Below are 21,686 nucleotides of genomic sequence, written 5' to 3' on the forward strand. Positions count from 1 at the left end.
TACATTCTTTATGAAATGTTGTCTTTCATCTCAACCAAACATTGTAATAATAATAATAAAGCAGTCTTCCAATTTATTTATGAATGGACCAACTGATGACCAAGCATTCGTCGCTAGATGTCGACATACCATCAGTGAACATTGAACACTTAAGGCGACTATTTGAATCAGATCTTGACCAACAGGTCCACCCGGAAGATACGTCTGGCCTCCTACACGTGTGAAAGTCAAATTGTGCCTCCATCGTGTTGTTGACATTGATAAGGAGGCTTCTCAGAGAGCACATCTGCTTCACCACTTTCATCATTCTGAGTCTGATTCAGCACTTGAACACCTACACAAGAAACCAAGAATAGATTCAGACCGGATGAGGAGCACAACATGTAAGACCACCCTGTCCCATCCCATCTCTCATCATCTGCTCACAGAGCACACATTCTTATTTTGGATTGGTGCAAAGGTGCAGCCAGGAGCTAAATGTCAGTAAAGATTATTTTTGGTAAGGGGGAGTTTATTTGATGTCTTTATACTAGTATATGGAGAACGGATAGACTTCTTTGTATGACAGATATGGTCAAATATAACTTGCCGTTTTAGAATTTGGAAGTAGGGAGTCACAAATTTGTTTGCAAAACATCATTTCTGCACCCAATGCTGCTCATAAAGTGGAGGAAACGTACTTTGTTTTGTTTTGTTCAAGGGTTAGGGCAGGGATTGGTTTCCACAGAGGGACACTAATACCAATCAGAGGATCTTGTTTGAAGCCTTTAACTTTGACATTATTGTTTTGAGACTGTTCTCCATGCAATTTAGGGTGTTCAACCAGATCACCAAAGTACCCAAATAAATCCCACAAAAACCCATGGATAACTGTGAATTGTTAGTGCAATGATATTCTTTGCTACATTGCTACTTATTTACTTAATATTGCACATACAAAACTATTATCTCACAACCAGAAGCCCAACTATAAGTTAGTTTAACGACTACTAGCTATTTTTTGGGCAGCAACAAACTATTTTGTTATTTTTGCTCCAAATAATTATTTACCAAGTCTCCAGATTATTTTTTAATATAACTATTCTGTGGTGTAATTCCCTCAGGTTTAAAGAGCACATGGCACAAACTGGCACACATGCTGCAATTATACATGTTTCATGATCAATCAACGTGAGCATCTGGCACACAGGCGGGCGGATGCGTGCACACACTCGCAAGAGGCACGTGTAACGGGCGAAGCCACTGTAAAACGCTGGAGCAAATAGGTCATGCGAACGCATTGGATTACTGTTTGGTTCCAATTGCAGCCGCTGCCCGGTGAGTCAACCCTCCCATGAGAAGCCCCCCCTACCCTCTCTGGGGTTTGGGTTCGGAAGGCGAGAGAGGCGGCCACAGCCAAGCATGACAACTGACCGCGCGCAACGTGCACGACTGGCAGCACCATCCGCTGAAAGAAATTCAGTACTGTCGTTATACCACAAGGTATGAAAACCGCCGTGAAGTCATCGGCCGTCCGATGGATTGGGATTAGAACCAGCTGACAGGATGAGCTGAAATATCAAAGAGGTGCCAAGGGCAACAATCTCCCAGCCGACCTCCGTGGAAACGACCCTGTCCTCGCGCTCTCGGTCTGGCGGCGGTCCATGAAGAATGTAAGCGTGCGCGGATTTCTCCGAGCGGGCTGGATGAAGCCCTCGGCGTTGTCATGCGTCTTGCCCCGCGGCTCCTCCTGGTTGTCCTCCTGCTTTCCACGCGGGGGTTGGCGTCCCCGTTGCTGTCGTCGGGGTGCCCCGAGCGGTGCGTATGCGACGAGCAGCTGGTGGTCCAATGCGCCGGGCAACACTTGAGCAGCTTCCCAGCGGACTTGCCGCTGGCTACCCGACAACTCATCATCTCCAACAACGTCATCGCCGAGCTTCCCGCTCTGGCGCTCAACTACCTCTCTGATCTGGTCTACCTGGACTGTAGCAACAATACTTTGACGGAGATCTCCCAATCCACCTTTGGGAATCTTAGGAAGTTGGCCTATCTTGACCTTTCCTTCAATATTCTGGCCACCATCGAGGACAGGACATTTGCTCCCTTAGACAGCTTGGTTATGTTGAGGATGACGGACAATCCCTCCCTGTCTGAGATACACCCGGATGCTTTTGTGGAAAACCTGGCCCTTCAGGTTCTCGACGTGAGCCGGAACAACTTGACGGGGCTCAACATCAGTACCTTGATATCGTTGCCAGCCTTACGCTCACTGGGCCTGAGTGGGAACCCCTGGAGCTGCGAGTGCGGGACCGAGGAACTCAGTCTGTGGGTCCACTTGGAGGGCTTCAAATTTCAAGGTGGTACACTATTTCCTTATTTTCCTAATGGCAAAATTAAATGGCTAGATGTGTGTTGTTATTGGATGCTCTACAAAGGTGATCTGGTCCAGGCAATATCAGTTTTGTAGCTTTATAATTGCTTTTTCAATAAAAGAGTGGAATCACAAAAATAGTTTTCAATTTCAACTAATTTATTAACTTGCACATACATTAAAAGAATACAAATAATAAAAATTTTAGAAAGGGAGCCTCTACAGTGGAAGACAATTTGATGCATTTTGCTTCATATTTCAACACCATTACAGTATATTGTGTTTTCTTAGTGTACATATGGTGGCTTTGTAAAATAAAAGGTTACTGTATGCTGTCATCATAACTTTATTTCTAGCGTACTCTATCATTATCACCCAAGTAACCTGATTTTGATAGAATTCTTTCATTTATTTTCCATTCTGCTTATCCTCACATAGGTCGTGGGATGTCTAATGGCCATTAGGAAAGGAACACCCTTAATTGGTGTCCAGCCAATCACAGGGCAGCATGAGATTCACAACCATTCATACTCACAATTATACCTTTGGGCAATTTAGAGAGGTCAACTAGCCTACCATACATGTTTTTAGGAAGTAGAAAATGATACATACAAAGAAGTTCCAAACCTAGGAATGGACGATTTGAATAAAAGTGTGCACCTCTGAAAAACAAAAATCTCCACTCTTTGCAGGTCAGTGACCTCCTGAAAATTATCCGCTCCGAGATTCCGGTGACGGAAGTGGAGCATGATAACGTCCTATCAAATAAAACCCAGGATGAACGACGCAGGTGCATGAGCAGCTAGGCCGCGTGATTCTCTCACGTACTCGATAATTCACATCTGCAAGCCGTGTCCACAAAGAACCATTGTTCCATGACTAATCAATTTATTATGGGTTGACCAGACATGAATGCTACCCTTCAAAAGGTGTCTTAATTCGAGCCTTGTTTTTATGTGGAACTACTGTGGACGTGTGACTGCATAAAAGGGCAGCTGCTATTTATAGTTTGACTTAGTGAGGGAAGAAGCCGGTCATAATTCCAACGCCGCCGTTTAAAAAGGCGTCCCCTAAACACCCGCTCCCACTCAAACCCTGCAGCTTAGTCTTAAGGGGTGTCCTGAAAGAGCTGGCCTATATTCGTACTTTTATTTCACTTAATTTAGTCTTTCTGTGTGACAGCTGCCGGAAAGGTTCTAGGAGGACAATATTATTATTTTATCGCCCAAAGCAGCTTTGAAAAGATGGATGAGAGTGTGACTTTTTGGGAGAGTGTTACTTTTAGAGACAGCCACGATAAGTTCCTTAGTTAAATCACATCTATGCTTCACCTGCCATAAGCAAACCCAAACCCTCCCTACCCAGACATGGCAGGCTTGTCACTTCATTTTTGGAGACGCATTGGGCAAGAGAGCTTAAGGAAGAGGAAGGAACCAACAGATTCTCCTCTGTGTCGTTCTCCTCGGTTAGATTAGCAGCTCCCTCGGTTGTTACATAAGGGGGTGTCTAGAAATAGAGCGCAGTGAGGATGGGGGGAAGCAGAAGGGAAAGCCCTCACGTTTTGATGTTGTTTGATTTTTTCGGTGAGGGGGAGACGGTAGAGAGCTGGAAGGGTTTCCTTCGTGGCTGCACGTGCACAGATGGCGTGAAAAATACAAGGATAGAGACGATAGCAGGTGAGGTAAATGCACAGGGAGGACAAAAGATAAGATTTGGGAAGGTTGTGCATTTTTTATTCCTTAGCCAGAGGCTCATTTTGCATCATTTCCTTAATTAGGGAAAGAAAAGGGATTTGCCAGCAGAAGGAATATTGTTTGAAGATCAGGGTGGTTTTATGAGAATTGAGTGGAAGCTTAGTTTCAGGAGAAAAATAGAGATGTTTTTTCCATGTTATATTGGAGAAAAAGTGTCATAAAAACCTTTCTTTGGACAGCAAAGTCTTTGGATGGCTCCTTTTGGGAATTTCCCGGTGTGGAATTTAATCTGTGGAAAATCCAAAGTCTTTATTACAAATCTTTGTGTATTCCTAATTCGTACTGAGTGACAGAAAACCTAGAATTAAGGATTATTTTCTCAAAAATCATCTTTTAAAATTGTCTGCCAGACCATTTTTTTGCAAATGTGACAAAAAGAAACAAAATATTTCAACTTTTTATAAGATACTTTATTGTTCTAATGTCCCAGTTAGTTTTCTCCCTTTATTTTTTAGTTTCAGCAACATACAAAAGCAGAAAAAAGGGATTTGAATAATACTCCCTCAGTGTGTGTTTTTTGCTTGTAATTTAAAGCTGCATGAAGTCACAATAGCATTACTTAGGAAGCCATCATTTTCTTTTATTAAAGAAGCCAATATTGTGATGCACGTGCAGCTCTCACCAAGTGAATATGTTCTCTACAAAACAATACGTTACCCTTTGAATTATTTATCAGGCAGCACGGGTAATCTGAGAGGCCTCCTGAGAGGCTATTTATGGTTCGTGAGAATACAGAGAAGCAAACATTTTTTTTCTGTCAAAGTAATAGAAGATCTTTGTAACGCTTCTAAAATAAGCCGCGATTAAAGCGTGCTAAAAGTCATGATGCTGTGTGCTTACACCGCTGGCAATGCAATCTCATTACAACACTCACACGCACTTCTGATTATGCCGATTACTTTTGCAGTGGTAATACAAACTCCTTTTGCAAATGTCCTCATTTCCAATCATCATGTTTTGAAAATTATATATACTATAACATTAAATAGTAAATGGAGAGTACTTATATAGTGTATTTTTCTACACATGCAAACTCCACACTGGAAGTTCCAAACCTGGCATTGAACCCTCGATCTCAGAACAGTGAGGTCGACGCACAAACCACTTGGGTCCTCTCTTACTAACGTTTTTTTTTTTTAGATATAATTTTTCTTTTGTTTTAATCAATACCTCAAGAATCATAAGGGTTGTAAAAGGAGAACTACGACTAATAGGATCAATGATTCACTCTGTAAACCTGATGTCTGATGACACTTTACTGTACATGTGTAACAGATGCAGGCCAGACCATCTGCGATTCCCCAGACGACCTCCGGGGCCGTCGTCTAGGCGAGGCTGGAGTCCAACTACGGACGTTGTGCCACCACACCTTAGGATCTTGGGACTATCTTTTCTTCGTCATCATTGGTTTTGTCATCTTTGCCGCGGGGACAGTGCTGGCCTGGGTCATGGGGGTCATCATGGTGCTTTATGAGCGCTACATCAAGAAGAAAGACGAACAGCTGGAAATAGATGACGAAGAGGAGGGCGACACGGAATCGGGGCGGACCGCACGGGTCAGGGGTGAACAGGAGAACGCTTTGTTAAAACACACGGTTTAAAACATTATGTGGATGGTACTCAACTTGGCCACTTTGGGTTCAAGTAGTACCTCCTGACTATTTCCGGGACCTCCCGGATGGACCCTCATTTGCATGGAACAGTGAGGAGGAGCCATTTCCTAATGCAATGTGGAGGTTACTTGTTTTCCATTAATTTTGGTTAGTCAGGTTCACTGTGAAGACTGAATGACCTTCATCTGAAAAATGGTTGCTCAAATGATTTAAGTACTATACGAATCATACATTTTTTTAGGCCTGTGGTAATGGAATAAATAATGTTTTAATTGAGAAATACGATGAAGTCAGATTTGTCCACATACATAGTATACACTAATACATTTGATTGGCTAAAATAGTAACAGCATTCATATAATATCTGTTCCCATGTTAAGCAACCGATCCTAAAAATACTGGCGTTTGTTTATATTTTTCTCTACAATTACACATTTTTAAAAATGTCATTCTGTGGGCTTACAATCAATTAAATTAGGTTATTTCCACTAAAATGCATAAACTAAAGGTGGTGTCTGTTCTTTTTAGAGTAAAAATTCCATTCATTAAAAAATGAATAAAAAACACTCAGTGTAAAGAATGAGATGACCAAGTATGTCCTATCCAAGGCACTGTTATAGAAAGTTTTATATATTTTTATCCGTTTATTTAAAGTCCCTCATTACATTTCACATACATTTTTTGACCTGTCTTAAAAGGGTCAGGTTATTGAATTTTTGCCGGACTGATTAAAGGCTTTTAACAAAATATTATCACTTCAATGCATCATGACAACAGTTAAAAGCAATAACTGATTTAGTGCATTTACCAGATGTGTTTCTTGCCAACATAAAGTCATCCATCTCACATTCTGGCAAAATCTCTTCTCTCTTCACATGAACAAAAACCCCAATTAAATGACATTGAAGGAATTAAGATAATAGATAATATATCCAGATTTCTTTTCCATTCATCAACACTACCCATGTTTGGATCTCTCTATGAACAAATATATATTTAGACCTAGAAATTTTCCCGCCTCCAGCCCTTTACGCTTGTGCACACTCGTGTATATCTACTAAACTCCAGGCTGAATGGTCGCCCTATTTGGCTTGCTGATGAGAGATATGACATCAAGTCTTAGCGTCACTAACTTAACATAATTGACCATCTCATCTTCATCTTACACACAAATGCACACAATCACGCTGTCTAAGTAGGAAGAAAATACAAAATGACTTCCAAATTTAGATATAGGGGATGAAAAGTAACTATTATGAGTAGCTGTCCTCTGGCTGATGATTGACAGACGACAGGAAGTTGCTTGGCATGGCGGCGGATGCTGCCTTGGGCACTTTTCCATATCGGCGCATTGGCTCAAGGGCCTGCCAGTACTGTGCTCCTCCCCAAGGTCATTTCAAAGAATATCTTTCCGTGCAAACACACAAACACATTTGTATGCTTCATAATATTGTAAAGGCGACAGTGTATGCCCAAATATTATTTGTGCCTGTGCATGCTTCAAATATGATGGATGCAAAGCATCCGTTAAATGCGATAATGAAAATCCTAAAGCTACAATTCCAAGACTGACAGACCGACTCTTTAAAGAATCCGAGTATTTTTTATTCCAACTACTGCCAAAAATATAATGCTGTCCAGCATCATACTTTATCTTTTATTTATTTGAAGCTGATCTCTTTTTAGCTTCACCTCAGGCTTTGTTTTTCTTAAAACATATTTTTGAGCAGTTTCCTTTGTGACAGCTCTATTTCTCTCTCCATCTTGTTTTTTTATTTTTTTATTCTTTCCATTTTGGGATCTATGATTGTGCACTTTTTAATGATCAGGGTGATACAAGTATGATGTCAGAATCCAGCTAAGCCAGCTTAAATAGAGCAAATGGAGAATCAGAATGCCAAGGAATGAAATCTGCCCAAAGCGCTTTAGTTAAAATATTAAGTGGATTTTGTTAAACCAAAATTTTGAGCATGAAAATGAATGCAAATGAGATATTTGATATTCACAGTTGACTTGAGCCTTTAAATACACTAGGAGGTAGGAAAAGTAAGTCAGAACTACAATTAGATGCAAACTAGAACTATGTTTCCAATGACCTCGTCATTGACTGTGAGACAACCTTGTTCTCATCACTGTCTCATGTATCACACGCTAGCCACAAACAGAAATCGAAACGCATGCGTGTACATTTGACACCTCTACTCATGGCCTTATAAGTCACTATGCACGTGAGAATAACTCTCAGAATACCTTTTCTACAACTACAGAGTAAAATGACTGGTCGCGGTGACTTTCCAACACCAAGCCTGGAACGTTTTGATTATACAGTTGAGGCCCTTCCAGGCGATAAGGATTGGACGTTTGTCTGAGGAGGGTTGCGGGGGCGCTGGAGCCTATCCCAGCCAACTATGGCAGAGACACACTTAATTGGTTGCAAACTATTCACATACCAGATTTTTTTTTTGTGATTTCACCACTTTTTAATCACAATAAGTCTCTGATTTCTTTTGACAACATTGTTACGCTGTTGCTAATCAATCAGTAGTAATGAAAAACTAAATTATGAATAAAGTGGTGCTAAATCTAGTCTCAATGCCACATTGGTGCATTCAGGACTCGTATCTCTCAATAGTGATTTCCATATTTTACCTCACAGATTAGTGGAGAGCTATATGCACCCATGGAAAGAGCCACATATGGCTCCAGAGCCATAGGTTGCCTACCCCTGACTGAGACTGCATTATATTTTTCTCAGATAAAACTAACAATACTCTAATTCCAGTCAACTCTCTTGTATTCAACTCATCCAACAATGCAGGGAAGCAAGGGTATTTACTGCATCACTTTGGCTTTATGTATACTACATCACCCTGTCTCAGTTGTTGTGAAAACTAGTGTAAAAGCCAAAGCTCTGAAGCACCCTCTAGTGGCATTTTTTTTGCACAAATGGTTAGAAGTATTTGACCTGCAAGCTGTGCACTCATTCATTCAATATACAAAAAAATACACATTAAAATGCCTGCACACATGACACTATTTTCTCTCCATCTATCGCTCCACTGAGTGCAGTTCAATACCATGCATTCATAAATTCATGATGACATTTTAGACCAGAAAATCCTGCTCAGAAATGCCAGGCAACGCTTGTTCGTTGAAGAGTTCTCCAATAGTCCTCTGATGATGTTGTGCATGTCCGGATGCACATTCAAAGCCTTCAGAAGTCCAACCACGCTATCCCTTTCCGGCATACAGCTCTAATGAGAAGCTGAGAGGAGGATTGAGTCAGAAAGGCCGATTGAGATACGTTTGCCATGACCGACAACCGCCCACCTCATAAATATTCCTCATGCTGGGATCTTAGGCCCTGAAGCTTATATATAATTGTCAGGGAAACACAGTAAATTCAGCCATGGAGAATCTATCGTTTAGAGTGAAGACAAAATGAATAGCCCTGTAGCTTAAAATGTCTGAAGCAAGTGGCTTTATCCTAATCCATAATTAATCATTCCCTGCCATTTACAGTCACAGGCATCAATTCCATTTTAAATGGCAGCGGCCAGCAGTGAATAATCGCTGCAAGTCCTCAAAGGTCAAACGGATAACATTTTGGTTCTACTTGGTAGTGTTGTGGAACTGCACTCAGTGTAAATAGTCAATTTCTTAAACTTAAACTAAAACTAAAGCAAATTTCAGAGTGGAGTCCGCTATAGAGGAACACAGAAATATACTTAACTATTGTTGTTTTAAGTAGGCCACTACCACACATGATTAATTGAAGTCTAAAACGTTTCCCTAATTCCAGAAGTTTCCTCAGTATTTATTTTTTAAGCTTCTTAGAAGAAAAGAGTAGTTCGACTGACATGGTTGGAAGAATAATTTAACTTTTTTATTCCCATTGACTATGAGTAGCAGAAATAAGACAAGAATGTGCTTTTATGTCGTTTGGGATTTTCTTTCCATCTCTGGTCGCTAATGTGTTAAAATTCTCTGGTAGCTAATGTGTTAAAATTCAAAACTTTGGCCAAACTCATTTAAAAACTTAAAAATTGACATCATCACAGACCAACAGCAAAAGAACCACCCAAAAAGAGAACGCTCTTCCCTAAAAATACAAAAAATAAACCTCTAAACCATTTTTTCTTCCCTCACTTGTCTTTGCCCAAAAGCTTGAACATAATGAACAAACCAAAATGAAGTTAATCATATCATGAGCACCGTTTTGTGTTACGTTCTACCTTAATCAACATGCAAACATTGCCGTACTTTACTAGATATCTGTTTGTAAAGGTATGAAATAAAAACATCCATATTTACTTCGAAAATACAAACATTTTACAATAATTGTTTTTACTTATATATTAGGTTCAGGTGTACAGACGTGGCCTCGGAAAGGTGATGAGATTGAACACACAAGCTGCGGCCACCAGGTGGATGTGAAGACTTGCGGGGTGGCTTTCCATGGCCCTCTGAACCAGCTACAGCATACCTAAGAGCCAAATCAGCAGCAGAACTTCATTTGAAGCATAATTTTGTCCCCATTCATGCGGGAAGGCCTTCAACTGACATGTAGTTTTTCCATTCACAAAGATTACTCATACATTGAGTATGTTGATTTCTGGTATTCCGAACGGGAATGAGCGGAACTGCATCACCTTCAGCATTTCTGGTTGTGGTTTTTGAGAGTCAGTGGTAAAATTGGAAAGATGGAAGAGGGCCTCTTGGGTGAAAAACTTTCTGTCTCTGTACCTTCTCAGGGCCTCACACAACTGCTTCTCATTAGACTCTCCACTTACCTAAACATGCACAACAGCGTTGTCAGTGAAACAGGAAATGCACTGAGCGTAGTGAGTAAATTTATAGCTCGGAGCTCTATGACATAGGGAGGCTTGTATGTCTTCTAAATATAATGAAAGTATAGTGAGGCAGCAAATCCTTTCTTTGAGGTTTTTCTTTGTTGACAGGACACCACAGGAGTTAACTCCAGTGGCGAGCAGACCCAAGAATACCAGCTCCTGTCTGTCCTCCACAAATGCTGATTCCCATCCCACCTGAAACATCCAAAGATGCAACCGAGGGAAGAACCTGTTGACGAGCCCCCAGAAGACTCTCTATTTTTACCCTTTGGCTGCCCAATGCTTGGGACAATTCATGCTTCTGGAAAATTGCATTTTACTTATATATGAAGCTTCTATTTCCTTCTTTTGCATTATTTACTGATGTTTGCAGAGACCTTTTCCCATCCAAATATGCCAATATTAGCTTTCTTAGATCAGTCATAGATTTATTCTGTATATTTTTGGCATTTAAAAGCTGGAAGAAATGTTCGTCTGCACTCTCCTTTTTGTTTCCATCCATATATTCTGGTCGTGAGCTTTGAGATTTTTTGTAAATAAAATATGTGCATTAGATTTGGGTTACTGAACTTAGCCAAATACTCATGTGTGTTAAACACATCCAGTACGTACACAGTATGACACTTGACTCGCTGTACAATGTCACAAGAGACTAAAACTGAGGCTGGAGTCTATTTTTATCGCAAATGCAAGTTAAATCACATAATCCATTGGACCCCCACAAGGCATTCGGAACAAAACAAATGTTGAGCAGTCTGTGACATCAACTAAAACAGTGGCATTGGCAAATTCGCTATGCCACGTCAATATCCCAAATGTCACTCCTATTACTATTACTAAATTATCCACAAAAAAAATAAATGAATCAAACATTTATTGCGGTAAACCAATGCAAGCGACCTGAACACAATGATTTCATTCTATATTTGCTAACTAAATGTATATCATTGACGGCAAAAGACATCCAATCCATTTATAGACTGGACATCCAGCGTATTTATCCATCTACCATGTACTAAGCAATGACAATCACTTGCACTCATTTACAAGCATACACGACTTTTTCAGGGTCACGCAAAAGACCCCACACGCCATGCTCTAACACACAAGACAAATAAAAACATCCTGTCCCAAATATCATAAGCAAAGCCGTCCTCCCACATGGTTAAGCACATCTCCCCATGCAGAGCAAGCCAATTTCATCAAAGCCTGAGCTTCCTTCCACTTTCAAAACACTGTGCCGAAGGGGCGTCTTGCCATACATTGTCCTCATGAGCGCATAAACACAGCTGCCGATTCCATTTTGGACCGCCACGAGACACACGGAATCAGATCCAAAACAGACCATCTTAAAGCTAGCAGACTGTCAACATCGTACATTCAATTTGGTCAGAAGTTAAGACAATATGGTCAATCGTCTTGAAGAGGAGGGGCTCATTGGCTATAAATTCTGACATGATATCAGCACAAGAAGGCAGGGCCAAGTCTCCTCTTCCCCGTGACTACTGAGGAAACCAAAGCATCAGCCTCCCTCTTTTTTGTACATGGACCACCCTCTTGTGTTCTTCTACCGTGCCGGGTCGGCTGCGAGTGGGCCTTCATTCTCAATGAGAGCAAAGGAGCGTGAGGAGAGCATGGAGGGTAGGATAACTCCACGCAAATAAGACCCGGACCCTTCAACCAGCTTCTACTGGACCGCTGACAACCACAAAAAGGTAAGAGGTCAATCTAAATTGAGAAGGAATGGGAAAAAAATCCACCTATTGACATTCTTTAGTCGCTGCTATAAAGTAAGTCATTTTTCAACCATTTTTTGCATGTCTTTTAGCGGCCCTCCTCATCATAAACAGTATGTATAAAGCTCATATGTCATCCCTCAGGAGACCCAAACAGAGCATGATTAGATCCGTCTGTTCTAAGAAAAAAAAGGATAATTGGCGTAGTCTGTACTCTTAGACAGTAAAAAGGGGGAAAGTTATATTTTATACCACACATGTACCTCAGTTATTTCGGGGTCATCGCCAATGGGTGGCAAGTTTGTAAAGTTGGTCATGTTTATGTAAAATATCGGAATGATCGCTGGCGATAAAATGAGAGGTTAAACTGCCGTGGTGAGGAGGGCCTTTACGTCAAGAATGCCTATGACGTCTGCGGAGCCGGCGTGTAAACTCTGTCTCTCCTGTCAGGCCACGGGCTCCTTGTGAGATTCATATAAGGAGCTCACATTGCGTAGACGAGAGATGATTGCAAAAAGACAGGAAAAAGTTCCCTGCGGGCGAAATTAACAGACTGACAGTGCCAAGGCGTTTCGGAGCTCTGACACACGGCCCATTTTCCACCGAGTGTCTTTTCCTTTCCCCTTAGATGGTTTATAATGTCATACAACAAGCAGAATATTGTTTACTGTCCATATGTGACAGCTACAGGGAGTTGCTGAAAATGTGTGGACGTCTGGGGTGGACATGTTCCCTCTGCAACTAAGTTGTTGTGATTTAAAACATCATTTTCCAAAGAATTATTATTCTGCTTAAGCAGCAGTTTGAGCTTCTCTAGTGATTTGGGATGGCTCCCATTTGCTGTGGTGCAGACTCATCAGTACACATCAAGACCACAGGAATGATCCAAGCAAGCGTTCTGTCGATGTCTCTAGCTTGTATATATATTTCTCTTCTTTTGCTATTTTTCTTGTTTGGCTTGTTTGGATGAGCTCCACTGAAAAGTAGGTCGTACCAGGAGCCTTCCATGCCTTGGTTTTATCGCCTTGGCCATACAGACCTCAGACGGCCTTCTGGAAGGATGCGCCCCGTCATGCCAAAATCAGCTCAAAGCTGGCGTTCCATTAGCCCGACTCACAGAGCCAAGGCAGAAACATCTTTTACTTTTTGAATAGTTGAACGTCACCCTCTTCTTCTCCATTTGAGATGCTGTCAAAACCAATAAGAAGCAAAGAACATGTGCTCCTGCCAAAAGTTGACTCAATAACACAGCGCTCATAAATCAGTCTTTCCTCTTCTCCCCACTGGTTCTGAAACCCATCAATTTCCTCTATTTTGCTGAAAAAAATCAGATTTTCTGATTGGGAGCAGCCAAGACGGAAAAAATATGTCCATTAAATGTTTTCCACTATTGTGCTGTGAATAGTAGAGAAAAACTTTTATGTTATTTTTTTCTTTTTCTCTCTATCTCTCCTCACAAGGTTAGTTCAGGTAAACCATGTTAAAAACAGATTCAGGAACTGTCCACACCCAGATACCTGACACTGATGAAGGGCTATAATTAAAGACAAGCCACAAGTAAAAGCACTGAAAATAAGATTTTTGACCATTTTGGTAGGTGGGTGGCATGTCTCTACCTCAACCACAAAAGAATCACAGGTCCAATTACCCAGTAGGCTTTTTTTGATGACTTTGACAGAAGTCCGATCTTTGTTATTGAGGAGAAGCTTGATTTTTATGACTGTCTTTGTGATTATCATCTAAGAGTAAGTATGAAACAACTCCTTGTGTATAGTGAAGTCATTCATGATTAGCATTTTGGATCATATCTTGCTGTTTTTGGAAAAGATGAGATTTTATATGGAAATAAAACAGCCAATATTGATGTGTGATAAGTCTGAAAACAACTGCTCTAAGGAAAATGTTCTCTTCTTTCATTTGTCATCACAGAAATCTTTGTTTATCGTGAGAAAGCAACAAAACAAGAACAATGGGACCTGGAATGTGGAACTTGTTTACTTTGTTGAGTCTGTCCTTATGGAGCACCAGTCAAGCCCTCATCCAAAATCCTCTCATCTCCCGGGCAAGAAGAGCTCCAGAGGCCAATGGAGACAACTCCAAGTGCTCATATACCTTTCTAGTTCCTGAGCAGAAGATCACAGGCCCCATCTGTGCTACCAGTGGCCCCGTCCCAGACAAAGACCGGGTGACTCGCCTGGATGTGGCATCGGTGCGTGACCTTCTCTCAAAGCAAAGACGAGAAATGGAGACCCTGAAACTGGTAGTGGACGTAGACGGCAACCTGGTAAACGAGATGAAGCTCCTGAGGAAAGAAAGTAGGAACATGAATTCTCGGGTGACGCAGCTGTACATGCAGTTGCTGCATGAAATCATCAGGAAGAGGGACAACTCGCTAGAACTGGCTCAGTTGGAGACACGGATTCTTAACGCCACCGCCGAATCACTGCGGCTGACCTCTCGTTATAAGGAATTGGAGGCCAAATATGCCGCTCTGTCGGCAATGGTAAATAACCAATCGGTGGTGATTAGCGCGCTGGAAGAAAGTTGCATGAAAATGCAGGATCGCCGACAAGAGCCGCCACCGCTTGGCCCTCCTATGGTGCACGTGGTGCCTGAGAATATTCCGGTCAACGTCCCGCGGATCACCAACGAGATCCGAGGGGATAACAGTGGAGGGTTCGCCCGTGAACGGGGCTCTCGATCTGGGCCGTCCCCGACTGGCGGCACCCTGGAAGTTCAGAAACCGCCTCAGACTAACTTTAGTGCTGAAGGTAAGTTAATAAACATGCTAAGTGTTTCAGAAATCACATCATTATATCCTAATAGACCACAATAGAGTCATGAGACCATACACACTCACACTCATACCTAGGGGAAATTTAAACTTTAATCGGTCCGTAAAATTGTGTTACAAGTTAAAAGTCCCACAAAATTCTTCTATTTTCTGTCTTTTAAATTATAAAAAAAGTTACTGGATAACAGAAGGAAGAAAATAGTATATAACATTTCCAGGTTTTTTTCATCCCAAAAAGAGTCTGTAATGTTTGGTAATGAGGCTCTAGAAAATGGTGATGTTGGAACATTTAAAAAGCATTAAAATCGTCTTTTATGGCAATTTATTGATTTATTTGCGCAGCATTCAACACTTTGCAGGTCAACCATAACAAAATTATACATGCTGAATTTGATTTCAGCTGCAGGTGGTCTGGTGGCCCCATTTTCAAAGGTTAAAGATCTGCAAATTCAGCTGCAGTTGGGCTCCTTGCTCAACAGTAAGCGTAAATACCAGTGTGGAAACAAAAATGCTGTCATGTCTGAAACCAGACTGGGGACTTAAAGCAAAGCAAAGAAAACCCTCAGTTGGCCGATTTTGCTCATCAACAGAAATTCCTCGCACATTTGGCTCCCCCTCACCCAAGAATAATAAAGTGTGTAAGGTTTCTGTGCGGCTGTATATGGAAATGATCCTTTTCAAGACTGTTCCATTGCTTTGCAGACATGGACCAAACCCAAGACTGGCATGATAGGCTCAAACCACTAAGTGCCCTGGGATACCAAATCCAGTACTTAATATTTCATAAACTACTCCATGGAGAAAAGAGAATATAGAATATATATTTGTGTTCCTACTATATCATTAGTTGCATAGACTGTTGAGTATGACACACGTGATTGTAATTGAAAATTCCCGAGCCATACAGGAATTGCCTTGATGAATACCAGACTGTATACAATAGTTAACGAAGGAATGAGGGTAGCTAATTAATTAAGTGACCTAATTAGCCCTTCTTTCCTCTGCGTTTCCCAGACAATCATTGAGCCGCCTATGACGACTATGTTTTCAATTACTGAGGCTGTGAGAGGCCGTTTGGCCGACCAGATGTCAACAAAAGGCAATGTTTTGCATTAAATCTCATAAAAATGTCTTACCCAAGCAAAAGCTTGTCTAGCAGCGCAGCTGGTTCTAAGCGATTCTTTGTAAACGGCGATTGAAATGTTCAACGGGAAGAAAATCCTAAACATAAACAAAACACAGAATATAGTAGTCGCTGAAGTAATTACCCAGATTAACAAATTACAGTCTGCCGAATTCACAGTAGCACAAGATCACATCTTGTTTATGTTACTCCAACATATTAGTATAGTATTTCACTTTGTTGCTATGCCAATGACAGGGGAGAGTGCGAATATTTTGCAGCAAGTATCATATGTAACAATATGTTGCTCTATGTTGTAGTAACATTAACTCCTTGGTTGCCATTGACAATGCTAGATGTCCAATTCACTATCAGAGGCACTGAAACATGAATTAGAAGTCTATCATATTGGGGGAAACTAGTTCTTAAACATAAATGTGAATATTTTGTAGTTTAAATTGAATACAACTAAACTTTAAAAAAAATATATATAACACTTTAAATTTAGTCAATCTTTTGTCTAGAAAACCTACATGCAAGTACTGGTACTTTTTTTGGGAACCACTGGTATAAAGATGGGCGGATAATCACACGGTTCTGCTGGAAACATACCATAATGCCAATTCCCATTAACTGTGATGGGCTTCCAATCTATTTGAATGAATGTACACTGGATAGATTCTTAGACAGACATACTGATTGACTATCTGACAAAGGAAAGACAGGCCAACTGGCAGATTTGAATTATAATAACATTGTCTTTTCCAAAAAAGGTCCATTCCGAGACTGCCTGGAGGCTCAAGAGGCCGGCCACGTCACCAGCGGCATGTACCTGATCAAACCTGATGAGGCGGAGAAGTCCATGCAGGTCTGGTGTGAACAAGACATGGACAACGGAGGCTGGACTGTAATTCTCAGCAGGAAAGACGGCTCTGTTAACTTCTTCAGGAACTGGGAAAATTACAAGGTGATGGCACTGACTTTTGGTGTTTCCTCAACCTCAGAAAGTTTCAGCCAGAGATAACAGAGCTCCCTTTTATAAGACTAACAGGAACCTTTCAGGGGGACGATTTCCTATAGGTCAAAATCCTTGTGTTTTCATTGTAAAAGATTATGCTGCGTCAGCAGTGTTATTCATCGCAGGCTTTTTTTTCGTTTGAGATTTCCATTATGAAATATTATCTGGCCCCAATGGAAAAGTATGTTCCACAGCTCAATCTGTAGGTTTTTTTTCTTTTTCTTTTTCCAAAACCGCTACTACTGCAGTGCTTTCCTAGACGGATAGCTGGTTGGCTTAGTAAATACTGCTGCTACACATGGGCCCTCTCATCAAAGATCTGTGAGGAATAGGTGGTGTATGTCATTGCGGCAAGTTTTGGTTGGCTATTCACTGCTTCATTCAACAAAATAATGGCTAAGTGAGAGTTAAATTGCGCTCTTTGACATTGAGTCGCCGCTATGCTCGCCTCCAAAAACCACAACAAGTACGTTCATGGAGACTCACGCAATCCAAGAGGGGAGGGGTTTAAACCAAACTCCCCATTATTCATCAAATGTTGGCTGACTTGACTAATCCACAATCGCAAACCTCAACCATCTCTACTGCATAAAGTGTTCTCCAGGCATATTGCCAGAATGTTCATGGTTAGTCAACACAAAAAAAGCCAAGCCAGTTTTCCTGTTCGTGATTACTGGAATCCTGAGGATTATTTTCAGAAATTAATCTTTTGAATCCAAAAGGAATCGACTATTGCCTGGGTTACTGTGATAACCAGAAAATATTTGCCTCATGATCTTGAAGTATTCAAAGTAAAAACCCTGCAAATGTTTTGCCCTCATCTTCATTGTAATCTTTTTTTGTTTTCTCCCAGAGTGGATTTGGCAACACAGATGGGGAATACTGGCTCGGTCTGGAAGGCATTTACAAACTTGGACGTCAGGGTGACTATAAGCTACAGGTGGAGCTGGAAGACTGGATGGACAAGAAGGTGTATGCTCAATATAGTAGCTTCCACCTGGAACCAGAGAGTGAAGGCTACCGGCTTAGATTGGGCACGTATCGAGGCAATGCTGGCGACTCCCTGAGCAGTCACAACGGAAAACAATTTACTACTCTGGATCGAGACAAGGACGCCTTCTCAGGTATTTATTTAACAGCTCATCAATAAATTGCAGTTCTTGAACTAAAAGCCAACATTATCATCTTCCCTTGGCAGGCAACTGTGCCCATTTCCATAAAGGAGGCTGGTGGTACAACGCTTGTGGCCAAGCCAATCTGAATGGGGTGTGGTACAGCGGTGGAGTCTACAGAAGCAAATTCCAAGACGGAATCTTCTGGGCTGATTACGGCGGGGGCTTCTACTCAATGAAGTCGGTCCGTTTGATGATTCGTCCCATTGATGGATAAGACACTGGACTCTACTGGTCCGCCCACACGTAAAACTTGAAACTCATTTCAAAGCGTGACATTAAAAATTATCCTTTAAAGGAGATTGGGATCAACATCTTTAGCCCATAGCAATCTCTCCTTTTACAGATTGGACTTCTCTGTTTATATGTAAATGCGTACCGTAAAAGCATAAATTGAGAGCTATACCAATATTATATAAATATGCATTGGGTAAGGAGAATTAACAACTGCAGGTGCAGTTGAATTAGTGTTATAAAATTAGATAATCCCATAAAAATCGAACTCATTCAAGTTTTCTTTATTCTTGCTACATTAAAAAACAGGAGGTTAATATTCTAATGTACAGTAGCTCTTCCTACCTCACTGCCAATATAAACATCTGAAGGAAACATACATTTTGGGTGTTTAACTTGTGCATTAGATCCTGGAAACTGGAAAAAAAGTTTGTTTCAAGTTTCCTTTTTGACTCAATCCCTCTCTAATCCTTTTCATTTTTCTTTGAAAATCATTTTCTCACAACACTTCAAATGATCTTGGTGCGATATATGTCACTACTTTGAGCAGTAACAGTAATTTATATGTATTTAACTTATCATAATAATAAAAAGGACCCGGTGTCCTAAAGGAAAGGATGTATATCGATATATTTTCTTCTCGCTTATGGATTTCATGCTTATTTTACTAAATTTCTTGTGGAACTTTGTGTTGTTTTGCAAGTTAAAAAGTTAAAGTCACTTGAATAAATGACAAGAAACGCATTTCGTAAGGCCGACATGAAGTAATAATAAAAAAAGATGATGGAATCAGTCCAGATTTCCAGTTATTCCCTCTTGCTCCTTTTTTAAAAACACAGACATTTACATTCTTTCCACATAAAACCTTTTGAACTTGTATTTTCTTTTGCCAACTGGGTAGTGTACGCAGTATAAGTAAGCACTGATATGAAAGTAAAGTTTGTATTCTTTTTGAAGAGAAGAGCTTTGAACTGGCTTGTGTTTATCAACACATTGAAAACAGCCTTCTTTTAACTATAAATCCAACTGTCTTGCTGTTTGATAACATTGGTTTTCACATCTGTCAGCTCTCCCACTTCAAGTGGATTGGACATTTATTATGGTCAATAGCAGCCAGAATTGAGAATTGAGGTTACACTTTATAAAATAGTCATTTCTTTTTGTTTTGTGCTATTTAGTACAGCAAATTGTATTTGTTGTTTTTTGTTATTCTTTGTCAAGGTGGCTCGCACGTTTAAAATGTATCAAATGGATGTGAATTTTATAAAAATCCATGGTTATTTCCAATTTAGGAGAAGAAACAGATTGTCTTAATAGAAAGAAAGAAAGTAGTCCGAGTCAGATTGTCTTAATGGAAAGAATGAAAGTAGTCAGAGTAATGTCCTGGAACATTCTGTACTCGACTAATATTGAAATACACAGTTCTGTTCATCTCTCATGATTGTGTGATCCCTGGTTCAGAAACACATTGACGGAAGACAGATATAAATTTCACAATAACACTTCATTCAGAGTGGTAACACATTTTTTTGTTGATAAATGGAAAATGGAATGGAAATGGAAAAAAAACAATTTATCTGTTTGTCTATGACTCATAACCACAATAATTTAATACATTTTTCAGAGTATCCGTCATACAATTGTTGATGTTATCCCTTTAAATTAAGTCTTTAGCCTATTAATGCATTTTCTGGCTAGAAATGGCCTATGAAATGACAATTTGGAAAAGTGGCAGTTCTTTGGTGAAAGTTTCTGGTTAAATTCCAATATTCCACCACAAGAAAAGGGTCACGCATGAAAGAAGGAAGATTTGTTCCGGAGGATATTTACGACTCCATGTTGTATTGCAAAATTTGCCAGAGATTCATTGGCCCGCGAAAGCTAAGTTTGTGTCATCAACTGACAGGATGTGAAGCTGTTTTTACAGAAAATAAGCACCACGACTAATTTATGCCTGGAGTGAAGCAGTTCAACCACCTAAGAATGTTGGTTCTTCTATGCCCTTTTGATTTAAAGCTGAACAGACACTTGTTTAAAATGGATAATCATTTGAAAGGATCTGGGAAGGCTCAGTCTGCCACACATTGATGCAGTTTCCATTGCAAGTTTGTACAAGTGATTTTCCGTGTTGCTGTGAAACACGAAGGCAAGTGCTGAGATTGTGAAAATTTGATTTATTTAACGGAGGTTTGTTTAATTGTAGGGACACGTTATCCAAGCTACGAATACAAACCAGCTAAAACAAACAGAAGAAGAATACCGGTGCAGTTTCAGCAGCCTATTAGCAGGCACGTGATTAAACATGTCTGTTAGTACCCAGACAGTCACACTTTCCACTATAACATGACAGGACATGCTCCTTTTTTTAATCTAATTTCCTTACATGATCACATGGTAAACAGGAGACTTTAAAATCAACGTTTGTCGCTTCAAAAGCAGAAAGATCTTGTTGGGGCCGCGAAATTTGATTCCAGAGTTTATGTGCTAAAGTTTATTGAAGACTTCATGAGCACCAAAGGAGTATGCAACTGTTTAATTATTGTAAACACAGCAGCCTCTAGAAAGAGAGTGAGGGAAAAATAATAATATATTTTGTTATGATATTTTGGCTTGACTATTATTATTATGATATGAATGAAACATGCATTTATTTAACATACTGTACAACTATGTGCACTGCAGTCATTTGCCATGTGTTTCCTAACCTTCTGCTGGCCTCACAAGTAGATAGATGTTCCTTCATCAAACATATTTAGAAATAGGGGAAAATAGGCCTCAATGTGCGTGTGTGTGTTTAAAAGGGAGATTATTGGTAAAATGCATAATTTCAATGCAGACTTATGCTCCAAAAATTACCCCTACAGTGGAAAGGTTCACATATTTGACAAATGGTAACCTTTTCCTACTTTACTATCCAAATATTTTTGATAATGTCACAGAAGGGTTATTTAAAGGGAAGACAGGCAGATAATAAATGTTTTTTTTTTTTTTGGTAACATTTTTTGCAGTAAAGTAGCCAACAAAAACTACTTTCACAAT

At 40.3% G+C, this 21,686-nt stretch overlaps 2 protein-coding genes across 4 annotated transcripts; both read left to right on the top strand.

Annotated features, from left to right (window-relative positions):
- The first annotated feature begins 97 nt into the window (after nucleotides 1–97).
- LOC144202198 (leucine-rich repeat-containing protein 52-like) lies at nucleotides 98–5,999 on the top strand. Of its 3 annotated transcripts, none has more exons than XM_077725258.1 (3): nucleotides 98–499; nucleotides 1,104–2,336; nucleotides 5,380–5,999. In XM_077725258.1, exons 2-3 carry the CDS (start codon nucleotides 1,706–1,708, stop codon nucleotides 5,703–5,705), a joined length of 957 nt encoding a protein of 318 aa, XP_077581384.1. In that variant the 5' UTR covers nucleotides 98–499; nucleotides 1,104–1,705; the 3' UTR covers nucleotides 5,706–5,999. The 3 variants fall into 3 exon arrangements, with proteins under 3 accessions (XP_077581384.1, XP_077581386.1, XP_077581387.1); XM_077725260.1 differs by having other exon boundaries at nucleotides 98–383; XM_077725261.1 differs by having other exon boundaries at nucleotides 98–383; nucleotides 1,308–2,336.
- A 5,945-nt stretch (nucleotides 6,000–11,944) lies between these two features.
- Nucleotides 11,945–20,114, top strand: LOC144202152 (angiopoietin-related protein 1-like). The gene is made up of 5 exons (XM_077725162.1): nucleotides 11,945–12,285; nucleotides 14,236–15,077; nucleotides 16,997–17,190; nucleotides 18,095–18,365; nucleotides 18,440–20,114. The coding sequence occupies exons 2-5, from the start codon at nucleotides 14,276–14,278 to the stop codon at nucleotides 18,628–18,630; spliced, it is 1,458 nt and encodes a 485-aa protein (XP_077581288.1). The 5' UTR covers nucleotides 11,945–12,285; nucleotides 14,236–14,275; the 3' UTR covers nucleotides 18,631–20,114.
- Nucleotides 20,115–21,686: the final 1,572 nt, after the last annotated feature.

This window comes from Stigmatopora nigra, chromosome 9 (genome assembly GCF_051989575.1).
Source record: "Stigmatopora nigra isolate UIUO_SnigA chromosome 9, RoL_Snig_1.1, whole genome shotgun sequence".
In the NCBI taxonomy this organism is placed as follows: Eukaryota; Metazoa; Chordata; class Actinopteri; order Syngnathiformes; family Syngnathidae; genus Stigmatopora; species Stigmatopora nigra.

What these genes read in the sequence shown, in the direction of transcription:
- LOC144202198 (XM_077725258.1), top strand. Translation starts at nt 1,706, where the DNA reads ATGCGTCTTGCCCCGCGGCTCCTCCTGGTTGTCCTCCTGCTTTCCACG. An exon ending in GGAGGGCTTCAAATTTCAAG is followed by an intron (nt 2,337 to 5,379) that starts GTGGTACACTAT and finishes CATGTGTAACAG; the next exon opens with ATGCAGGCCAGACCATCTGC.
- LOC144202152 (XM_077725162.1), top strand. Translation starts at nt 14,276, where the DNA reads ATGGGACCTGGAATGTGGAACTTGTTTACTTTGTTGAGTCTGTCCTTA. An exon ending in GACTAACTTTAGTGCTGAAG is followed by an intron (nt 15,078 to 16,996) that starts GTAAGTTAATAA and finishes TTTCCAAAAAAG; the next exon opens with GTCCATTCCGAGACTGCCTG. An exon ending in AGACAAGGACGCCTTCTCAG is followed by an intron (nt 18,366 to 18,439) that starts GTATTTATTTAA and finishes TTCCCTTGGCAG; the next exon opens with GCAACTGTGCCCATTTCCAT.